We start from the raw sequence: 12,181 nt of genomic DNA, 5'->3' as shown, positions 1-12,181 counted from the left end.
TGGAGGAAAGCTGTTTATAACAATTGAGATATTTTTTTTTTTATTTTTTTTTCCAGTATATGGTCCTTCAGTCTCCTAAGCAGCAGCGTTGTCATAATCAATGGGGAACCACAATTTTTTCAGGTTGCTGGTCCGTGCTCCTTTAACAAAGTGCCCGATTCAGAGCAGCATCACATCTCGTGGCAGCCACCACCTCCTGGTGCTGTCGTACTATTTTGCAATAAAGTTGCTACCATTATTTTTCCTTCTGGGTTTACACAGACCGGTAGATTACCTGCGGTCCGTAAGCCAGGTGGGCAAGCTTGGTTGCATGCAGCTTGAAGAGACTGATCGCAAACATTCATATCTTGAGAAGGTCAAAACATTAGAATATTACTTTTGAATTTAGACCGCCGCTATGAATAATACGGTGTTACATATAAAGTAAAAATTGATGCAGTAATCAAAATTCTTTTACTGAGTGAAATGAATGTGAAGAATCAAAATATGGGATAGACCTGTATAGTTTTACTGGTAGGAAAAGCCACGGGTGTTTGTGCCTTCTGCCTGCTGCTCGGGTAGAGAAGCAGTGGAACGGACCTTGCGAGATTACTTCAAGTGCTTTCAGCTGAACAGTCATGTTTGAAGAAATCAGGAAGCTCTTTTTATAAGGATTTAATTTTCAGGTGTGAATTACAGAAAGAGAGGGTTTTGCACGGTATGTGAAACCTTCTTCAATATCTATCACAAGTGCTATGATGTAGCCCAATCCCTCAGTTCAAGGAATAGACTCGATACTAAAACACGGCTTACTAGCCATTAACGAGCACGCACCATTAAAGGTCTACCCCAAGTATTTTTAGTCTGAATTAACCTCAAATTTTAAATTGATTAAGTGAATTAATTTTAAAATTTAATCAAAGCAATTTACTCCGTATGCTTTAGAAGCTGAGTTTTATACTTTAATAAAAACATAAAAGCATAGAAATAGAATACAGACATAATACTCTCAAATTTATTTTTACCTGAACTCATTAGGCAATACGAGCATTTTTTGCTATCAAAAATGTCCTGTGTATTTGTTTGCTTCTAAGGGAAGTTAAATAAAGATGAAATGTAGAAAGAAAACTTCCTGTGTACTTCAGCTAGACGGTGTACTTGAACTCTGAATGCATCAAATTATGATGGTACAAAGCAATACTGAAGGGGAAAAAAAATTACATACTGTATTTACATGGATTCTAAGAAGTTGTATAGCCTTTTTTATTCTTCAACTTATACAAAAGAAACTGTGAATTAACTTGATGGCTGCTTGAAAGGATTAATTCAGAAACACAATGTCTTAGAAGGACTAAAAGCCATGGAATACATTTCTCAAAGCTTCACAAACCGTAAGAAAAGGTAGCTTAAGATCTATAATTTTAAATGTAAATATTTATTTTAAATTCAGAAGACGCTAGGCTGCTAGTCGCATTTCGTTCATTGAAAATTTCAGTAGATAGATAGCTTTGTAACTTTTCTTTGCTTGATAAAACTACACACTAGCGTTCTGAGCTGCCAGTTTTTGCTTGTGGACTATTACCCACTAATTCAAATGAATAAGTTTACTGTGTTGAGGAAAATCAATCTGTACTTCCACCTTCACTTGGTAGGTCATCCTGCAATTAGTACTGAGACGGTTCTCTACTTCCAGCCCTTTTATTTTAGCATGTCTTCAGCAACTGAAGACACACAGTGAATGGTTAATTTTTTTTTTTCCTTCAACGTATACTTTCTTTGTGTTTGAAACACCATTGTATTTAGTCAAGCATATTGTACTTTGCGGATCGTAATTTTTACAGTACGCTGTAAACAGGGGTAGTAAGTCTTAACAGTGGAGGTGCAGAAGACCTTAGTGGAACATCTAGTGGTAGTTGTATTTCTAGTCATCCACTAAAGATGCATTAAGCCCCAATTCAGTGGTTACCCTATGCAATTTCAAGTTACCAGAGGTGGCCCTGTATGACAGCTGTGCACATTGTTTGCAAGGAGAGCTGAAGAAATGACTGTCTGATAGGCTTTCTCTGTATCTTTCCCTGACTTCTGTTTATACCTCTTATTTTTTTTCAGCTAAGGCGGGAAATGTAATTAGAGTGTATAATGACAGTTACAACAGCCCTAGAAACATGAGATTGATTCCCATGACGGCTGAAAAACCCTCCATGCAGTATGTATAAACAGGCCCAGTTTCCAAGTTCTAATTAACTTTATTAATGTTTAGTGCAGGAAGTACGAAGGCAACTTAAACAAGGATATAAAAAGCACTGGAGCATTGAAACACTGGTTTCATGTAACTGACTCTTATTGAAGGACATATTTTTCAGCATTTTGTAAAGAAAAATAGAGTAATTTAGAAGAAAGGTATTAGGTACCTAATACACTCTTATAATAAGGAAGCTTTAAATAATGGAGCAAAAATACTAATCGTAGCTTCCTACTTGGTAACACAGGTAGCGATTCTTTATGATGTGCAATTAATAGATACGATAGCAAACACGTAACAATGTACAATGACGGTGAGATAACAGAGATGCAATTATGTGCAAGATTCCTATTGTGCCAGCAAATAAGACTTTATGGGCTACTGGAAAATGAGTTTGTGAAAAACCAATTGTAAAAATCTTTTCCATTACATGTTTCTTTTATAGAAACATATTAACTCATGTGTGAAAAGATAAAAAATTACACTGGTAAATAATTGTGAAGACATTTTCCCCCACTATGGACACAATTGCAAAACCTTGCAATCACAGAAATTGTATATATTATTTTGACATAATAATCATAACTAAGCTTAGCAGCAGTGATATATTAATCACACATAAAGTATATTATTTGCATAGATTTTTTTGTTTACTGTCCATGGATTTCCATTTTGTAAATATATATATAATTCAGCAAGCTTTGGTGCTCTTTGATGAACTTAAATTGGAACATGGCTGATTTATATGACACATATTTCCTATTACTATAATTGCAAAGGATGCTATGATAATACTTTTCAGGTGCTAAAACCTCTTAAGTATAGCAACTGCAGTAGAAAATATAAGAATACGCTTTCTGTTGTACACCGACCCTTATTCCCAGGCATGATGATTTAACAATACTTAAAAGATATTCCTATTTTGAGAAGCTCTCAAAGCACGCGGTCAGCAGTTTGTCCACTAAAAGGACTGCGTCTTGGAATAATTGAGTATCCATTTCTTCTGATATTTTTGGTATGCTCAGTAGGTAAAAACATGTAACAAAAATCATCTTGCAGTTATGCAAAACTATAGTATCAATTTGTACAGTCTTGCAAACAAACAGTTTAGAAATAGAATACACATCCATAGAGAAGCTGGGAACTCAGTAGTATGTAATGTCAATAATAGAAAATTAGTGTATCTTTAAAGATGTAGGCTACTAGAGCTTGTTTTTAAGCTTTGATTTAATTCTTTATATGATTATTCTATAGCGCTCGCAGTCTCGCCAGGAGAGCTTCTACTTCTGGAATGGCTTCTCCTTTAGAAGGGGACCCGATCCGATCTATTTTCTTTTCTTTGTTGCCTTCTCCATGACAGGCTTCCTTTCTCCCAACAGCCTTGTTCCATGCCACAGAAGAACTTGTTTCCACATCATAAGTAACCTCTTTGGTGACTGGGCTTTTTGTCAAGTTTAAACTGATACTGTGGTGTGAACATGACTTCTCTAGTTGTCCTCTCTGGTTCTCTGCAGAAGATAAAACAAATAAACCTTGTTTCACTATTAAAATACTCAGTTTCAAGATTTTGTAATATAAAAAGACCTCTTGATCAGACAAAATTTTACATGCAGGTGATGTACTGGAAGGAGTAATGATTGCCAAAGAGGCAAGACAAAAAATATTATCACTTCAAAAGCAGTGGGCTTGGTCCCTTGGAAGTGATACAGACTTTACATGACTTCATTAGATTAGCATCCATATTTCCTACAAAATCGCAGGTAGAGCCTGACAGGATCCTCGTTTCTTACTGGAGACAAAGACAAAACAGAGTACTCAGCAATTCTCAGTGTCTTCCAAAGTTTTATCTGGTTAATTACATTTTCTACTTATTTTTTTAAGTGTTCAAATTTTAAAATGTATTTAAAAAATCTATTTCAATTTAATTATCCATTGTAATAATTTCTCTTTCCTTTGTGATCTTTTAGGCAGCTAAGTAATTTTCAGAATTTGCATAACTTGCTACTTTTTGCTGAACATCACTGGCATTGACTGTCACAAGAAGTTCCGTTCCACGCAGTTAATATCCAGGAGCTTTGCTCTGGATTGACATGTATTAATAGACAGTTTTCTTTTTTTTTTGTTCCTCCCCCCCAAATCAAGTGACTGTTCTCAAAACCGGCATATGAGTGGTCCCTCTCATAGATCTCAAACTTTCTAAAAACAGGCGTACTCAATATTCATGTAACCTTGAGCAAGGCTTGAAAATGGCTTCAACAAACTTGACATGACATTTAAAGTTTTTTGGTTATTCGCTGAAAGATGTTCCATCATCCCAATAGTAATGACTTTGGAGCACAGGCAGTCACTCATGACAGTGTGTTTTATGTGAGTGCTGAAAATTCCTACCGAAAACAGCTTGTACATTAAAAGGCAGCTGCTGAAGATATTTACTGCACTGTCATTCCCTGACCACGGGCTCTCGGTGATGGATGAGGATTTTACACACTTTCTTGGACAATCTCAGCAAATTTTCTAAGTACTATCACCTTTTGGCAAGTGGAGGAAAATAAATACCTTCTTTCTATCATCTCCTAAATCAGATAAACAATTTTTAATTAAAATTTGATAATAGCTGGATTTTGCACTTAGCTGAAAAAGTGTAGTTTCTGTTTTATACTATGGAAAATAATTTGACCCTGAAGATTTCAGTTTTTCTCGATCACAGGCTGCCAAAGATTGGGTATGAACACATCTTTACAATTACATATAATAAACCCATCATACTTAATTAAAATATCCCTGGTATGTACACTCATTCACAATCTCATTCTATTTCAATGCTTATATTTATTGATTCTGAACACATATTTTCAGGCTGATAAAATCATGCTACTGATATCAATATACAAAATAATAGCTGCACTGTAGCCTTTTTTGTTTAGGTTCAGTTTAGGGGCAATAGGAAAAATACTTGGGTGTTTTGAAAATAGATACATTTTTTTGAAGTAGAAAAAAACATATTAGTATATAGTCAGAGATTAAGTATAGGTGTTGGACTTGAAAAAAAGGCAAAAATAAATGAGGCACTGAAAGTAAGCTTCTCAAACGTACCAACACCCAGATTTTGACTAGTTTGCAGTTCAGTGGAGTCTCCACCCCAAAATACTCAAGCATAAGGAATCAATTAGGTATGATGATGATGAACTAGGCTGAATAACAGAGGTGGTGAACACTTATGAGCTGAGGCCTCAAAGTAAAATCCAGCAATATTTTCCCCACTTTCTCAGAGCATGCGAGGGGCAGAATAAAGAGACTTGGAGTGAGATTTAGAACAGCAAACAGCCTTAGCAGGGAACTGCTGCAAGTTAGCTATTAAGAAATAGTAGATGTTGGGATCTATCTAAACTCTTGTCCTGCTTTGAAACCCGGTAACCGATTTAGCCGTGCAGAAAGGTGCGTCCCATGACTTGCTGCCTACAATCTGGAATTGTTGCGTGGGGATAGTGACCGAGTAAAGCTGAGTACAGCTGTGTCTTCCCCCCTCCTCCCCCCCTGCTCCGCCTCCCAAAACAGCAGCAATCATGTTGATCTTTGTGACTTTCTAGGCATAGATTAATAAGTGGAGCATTCGCCTTGAAGGACCAGAGTCCTTCCCTTCAGTCTAAGGGGTCCTGCAACAACGGGAAATGGGATTATTAAAGTGCTTTAATCACTGGCCAGTTTACGTGAGTAGTCCTTGTTTCATGTGTTGTAACTCCTGTGCCCCGAAGATGCCATGATTGACTGGAAAAATCACAAAGTGTCATGTTCTTAATACATACTGCTTTACTCTAGTGATTAGTGGCACTTTGTGAGTAACGAGAACACTTTGGTCTCAGCCATGCTACAAAAAATACTGACCAGCTAATGTCAATTAAAAAGAAAAAAAAATATTTGAACACACATATTTTATCTAAATCCAGTTTTATCATCTCAAAGTTGTTGTTCCAGCTGCTTCCTAAATCAGGTGGCACCTTTACTGTGTATGTTCTTTCAACCAAGGAGGAACATCTCCATATAGCATTGCTATGCCCAAGTGGATGTCCAGTATTAGCAGACATGTAGGTAGCCAGTTCCCTGCTCAGTAAACTGGCTGCGGTGAATCCCCTTCAGAAACACTGGACTTTGCTAGGCCTGGCTCAGAAAGCACACATACTACTCACGGTATTAGGTTTTACTTTATTAAATAGGCACCTAAAGAATTAACTGCTGTAACACTTGAGATATATATGCTGCTGGTGGCATTCTTCTTATCAGAGTGAAAGATCACTTCCATTTAAGTCAAAGTTTAAAATTAGTTAAGTACTTAGGAAGGTAAAAAGGAGAAAGTCTCACTAATTCCTCAGAAATATTAATGTCTGCCCTGACTTTTTTTTTTTTTTTTTTTTTTAATAAAGCAGGGATTGATTTGTGTTAACCTCAAACTCTTAAAACACCTTGAACTGCTTCACACACTGATTCGAAGCTTGCATGTGTTGGTGATTTGGTACCCGACCCATTCCACAGTCATGTCTTTAGACTGCTATTGCACCTCTCGTATCCTGTGCTATAGCGGTAAAACTGAAGTGCGTTTTCAACCTACAACTGGTGAGGTAGGTGGTTTAACAAAGCCAATGCACCTCACGTATAAATTAAAAACTGCAACACCGAAAGCTGCTGCAGGTTAGCATGTAACTTTGGTCAGGACAGCAGAAGAGCTAGACTTGTTTAATTTAGTGTGATAAAGGCTAGAAAGGATATAGTCATTTACTTTCCAGAAAAGCTCCAAGTCAAGATTAACTGACAAAGAAAGTACAAGAATAAACAGCCATTAATATATTTCTATTAGAAATTAAAACCTTTTGAATATTGAAGTTTTGGAATGCGCACATGTAGAATTGAGAGTAAAAAACCGTAACCAGTTATAAGGAGGAATCTGATCTGCTTCTGAAGACAATATTTGATGCGGTTGCCTGCAACAGCAAGGAGATGGCTTAGTGACACTGGCCACCGTTTTAATCCTGCGTTTCTAGAACAAGGGACCCACAGAAAATCCACAAACCAGATATGAATGGCCTTTTCTAAACTACTTTGAACCATTACATCATGGACATACATAAATTTGGTTTGTGTTTCTGGCAGTAAAGTATATTTGAAACAAATTGCAGAATAAAATAAATATATTTACACACTTACACACCTTGGATCAAATACAATTTTAAAGAATTTAATACAATAAAGTCATAGAAGATTAAAAGAAAACCACTAACGGAAAGTCACTTCTACATGAAGTTTTGTTAACAAGAAAGCTTACATTTCTGGAGGTGCACTATTTGTCCACCTGCTGTAGCAAGGTGTACCTTCCGGCAGTAGCATGACAAAAAGAAATCAGACATTAAAAATCACTGGATAAAGACAGAACTTATTAATTTACTGTATATGTTGGAAGTAGTTGACACAAGTTTCTAATGTTTGGTCACTTTTAGCAATCAAAAACTTTCATTCACCTGTATCATAACAATCACTATGAAGATAAAAAAAAGCAAAACCTTTGAATTTACATTTAAGTTTTCTAAATGCGGGGGTGAGAAGACATTTACCCATAATAGCTTTGACTTTACTGTTATTGAACACTTCCAGGCACCGGTTAGGCAGAGATTGCATTGTACAGCACTAAAGTCTCAGTGTCCGGATTCCATGACATTTAAATCTTTTTCTTTCCCTTCTTCAATATCTAACTCTTGTGGGTCCTTCAGACCTATTAAAATGCAGTTTTTGCAGTTATGAATTTCCTGAACATTGCTGTTAATCAAAAACATTTCAAAATCATATTCACATAACCTAGAGCCAAATAGCTACTATCATCTAGATACAAGTCTTTTAAAATTACTTTGATTAACAGCAATGCTCAGGAAATTCAGTTGACAGAAAATTGTGCTTAATAGCTTTCCATAGTTTAAACGGTGTCCTAGCATAGAATAACTTATAATGATATGCTTATAATCTATTAAAGGCTACATTCTTTATATTCAGAAAAAGGAAATTGTGCACAAGCATGTGAACAAAAAAAATCAGCAGTATGAGACCTGCCTGCTGTGAACCTGGGGAAGCAAAATATAATCAGTTGGAGATTTTTAAATCCTGCATAATATTGTTATATATTACCTTTAATAGAGAATAAAAATGATCGCAGGAGACTCACTAATGTAGAGATACAGATTTTTAAAAAAATACTAATATTTTTTTAAAAAAGAGACTTTGAAAAGCTTTATTTCATTGCATAGTTTCTTAATAAAAGTCCTGATACTAAGGACATATTTAGTTTTATGTAAATACTTGTATACCGATTGAAAAATAAAGTTGCAAATACAATAAGGAGAACTGCATTACATGGCATTATACGCTTGTATTACAGTCATACATCTCAATGTGGGGCATGACAAAATCGTAACATAAGAAAGAACAATTGCAGTTACAACCTCATTATATCTTCTACCAAGTTAACAGGGAAAAATGCTCAAAAACCCAGTGGAATATTTCCAATCTCTCTGGCTCGTGCTCTGTTTGCTACATCGTATTCCTGAAGCTGTGTCTATGCTAAGGTTTTTCTTAAGCCCACATATCCTCACCAATCTTACCACCGATGCAAATTATTTCTACATTACGAGTCATGATCTGCCTGTGCTAGAAGGTATTATGAGGGCATGCCCCCATGCCAAATGGTTTTGGCTTGCTAAAAATCAGCAGCCCTATCCATAATCCTCATCACCGGCTCCCCAGTGCAATGCCATAGTTTGCCTCTGGTTCCCTGCCCCCAGTGCATTGAACTCAGTTAGGGAACAGCTACAACACCATATTGGTGATGCGCTCACATAGTTTCCCAGCACAAGAGCAGGGAAAAGAGCACATAGAATCATAGAATGGTTTGGGTTGGAAAGGACCTTAAATATCATTGAGTTCCAACCCCCTGCCATGGGCAGGGACACCTCCCACCAGACCAGGTTGGTCAAAGCCCTGTCCAACTTGGCATTGAACATCTCCAGGGATGGGACCTCCAAAACTTCCCTGGCCAACCTGTTCCAGTGCCTCACCACCCCCATAGTGAAAAATTTCTTCCTAATATCTATTCTACATCTCCCTTCTTCCAGTTTGAAGCCATTAACCCTCGTCCTATCGCTTGTAAAAAGTCCTTCCCCAGCTTTCCTGTAGGTGCCCTTCAGATACTGGAAAGCTGCTATAACATCTCCCCGGAGTCTTCTCTTCTCCAGCCTGAACAACACCAACTCTCTCAGCCTGAACTGTCCTTTTGACAGTAGTGCAATGTGCTGATTCTGGATGCAGCTCTACAGCATTCCCACAAGCTGGAATGCTTGCAGCAGTCCAGCCTCCATCTGGAAGACCTGTCCATCTTCCACTAATTACATTGACCACAACATCAAGCATGTCCCAACACAACCTTACCAAGTGTGTTTAGACCACGGTCACATACAGTGGGCCTTGTGAGGATATCAGTATATATAGCACTGTGCTCCATCTAAATAAACAGAAGCCCTTGAGAAGTTAGTCTGGAGATGTTCCTAAAGGGTTCTCTTGCCGCTATCAAAGTATAAAGCTTTGTTGAAGATACAAGGAAAAGAGTGAAACAGTTTCTAAGCATGAACTACTTTTTCTGATGTAAACTGGGCAATACTGACTTATGTTTCAGCTGGTTGAGATTTACTTAGATAGACACTTATTTTGAAAGGCTGAATACGACCACTGCTGGCAGACGTTTTGAGGACCTCTGTTTTTAAGTTCAGGATAAGGTGGAGGTTCTGAATGCCCGTTTATCAGCATCTAGGTTCAGCTCTAAAGTGGATAGCTGTATTGGGTGTAGGTGGCAAAGATTTGGTAGCAGGGGGGCTGCAGGGGTGGCCTCTGTGAGGAGAGGACAGGGGTTGCCCTGTGCTGGACACAGATAGTTCCAGATGGCTCCAAAGAACCTACCACAGGGCATGGCTGAGCCCATCACCCCCTCGTGCCATTCATTCACTCACTGACAGGACGGAGGGTCACCCGTGGTGATACCAAGGGGGCAGGAGAGGGGTCTGTAATGAAGCTGAGCCTGAGAAAGTAAGAGTGTGTTTTCTCTGTTTTGATGCTTTTTTGTTTTGGTTTTGTTTCCCAATACCCAAATCAGTAGTTACATATATATATGTATGCATTGGCAATCAATTCATTTTCCCCAAGTTGAGACTGTTTTGCCCTTGACAGTAATTGGTAAGTAATCTCCCTGTCTTTATCATGACCCATGAGCTTTCCTGCTCCTGTTCTTCCAATTTCCCTCCCCACCCCATCAAAGGGAGGACTGAATGAGCAGCTGGCTGGGAGTTTGTCTGCCACCTGAGGTCAACCCACCACAATAGTTTAGAGATAAGAGGACTCCATCTGTCTTTTAGCATTCCCTATATTAATTTTCCAATTAAAAACCCCCACTGATTCTGAAAATTGCCATTTTTAACTTCCAGATTCCAAACTCTTGGCTTTTTACTATCAGAAATGTCAACAAGAAAATCATCCCGCACATGGGCTGGGGCAATCGCATGCACAGAGAATGCACTGAGAGCAGCCCTGAAGAGAAGGACTTGGAGTTGTTGGTGGGTGAGAAACTCAACATGAACTGGTAATGTGCACTCGCAGCCCAGAAAGCCAACCGCATCCTGGGCTGCTTCAAAAGAAGTGTGGCCAGCAGGTTGAGGGAGGTGATTCTGCCCCTCTCCTCCGCTCTCGTGAGACCCCACCTGGAATATTGCATCCAGCTCTGGAGCCCCCAACATAAAAAGGACATGGACCTGTTGGAGCGGGTCCAGAGGAGGGCCATGAAGATGAGCAGAGGGCTGAAGCACCTCTCCTATGAGGACAGGCTGAGAGAGTTGGGATTGTCCAGCCTGGAGAAGAGAAGGCTCCTGGAAGACCTTATAGCGGCCTTCCAGTATCTGAAAGGGGCCTAGAAGAAGGCTGGAGAGGGACTTTTTACAAGGGCATGTAGTGATGACGGGTAATGGCTTCAAACTGGAAGAGGGGAGATTTAGAATAGGTATTAGGAAAAAAAATTCCACTATAGGTGTGGTGAGGCACTGGAACAGGTTGCCCAGGGAAGCTGCGGACGCCTCATCCCTGGAAGTGTTCAAGGCCAGGCTGGATGGAGCATTGAGCAACTTGGTCTAACTTGGTCTAACGGAAGGTGTCCCTGCCCATTGGCAGGGGGGTTGGAACTCGATGATCTTCAAGGTCCCTTCCAACCTAAACCATTCTATGATTCTCTGATTAATTCTTGTTTTTCTCTCAAATCGGAAATGAGGATCTTTTCCTGCACTGACCTCCCCATTCCTGTTAGAGCTTAAGATACTGGACAGTTGCAAGCCCTGTTTTTATTCAGGCACCCATCTTTCCTTAATATCATTTATACAGCCCAAAGTTGGCCCTCTGAAAGCCATTCACAGATCTTGGCATTGGTGTTAGCACATCACAACACCTAATTATCTTTCTTAAAAGCCTGCCTTACCACCCAGAAGCAGAATTCAGACATAATATGAAAGACTGCTATAGCTAGAAGGTCCATGTCGATTACATAACATCACTCATAAAAGATGGGATATCTCCTTGCTGGATAGTATAATGGAAAATACTTAAAATACTTTTTATTGCCACTTTTTATTAGTTTCATATTTTTCAACAATTTCTGTGACTGACAAGGGTAGGATTGGAGAATGTCCCTGAAATACTAAAGGAGTGCTGTGTGTTGTTACGACTTCTTTCAGTTATACCCTGCAGCCCCAGACCTAACAACTAAAGGAGCAGTAGTTGTACTTGAATGACCTTTGATTGATGAGTAATTTCTTACACCCTATTATTTAATGCTAAATGCTCACAACTTGACTAATCTAGAGCAGACAATAATTAATGAGGCATGGAAAAGTG

General features: G+C 38.6%; 1 protein-coding gene across 1 annotated transcript in view; it reads right to left on the bottom strand.

Moving 5' to 3' along the window:
* Positions 1-3,469: 3,469 nt before the first annotated feature.
* Positions 3,470-12,181, bottom strand: part of DIAPH3 (diaphanous related formin 3) — a gene marked incomplete at both ends in the record, with an annotated part of 252,852 nt that continues 244,140 nt past the window's right edge. The window contains 1 exon segment of the mRNA XM_082489814.1: positions 3,470-3,729. Within this exon segment, the coding sequence (XP_082345940.1) occupies positions 3,470-3,729 (260 nt within the window).

The sequence above is a fragment of the Vanellus vanellus genome (assembly GCF_965231255.1).
Source record: "Vanellus vanellus genome assembly, chromosome: 1".
Classification (NCBI taxonomy): Eukaryota; Metazoa; Chordata; class Aves; order Charadriiformes; family Charadriidae; genus Vanellus; species Vanellus vanellus.
The sequence above is the reverse complement of the archived record's forward strand: the minus strand, read 5'-3'. Positions and strand labels throughout refer to the sequence as shown.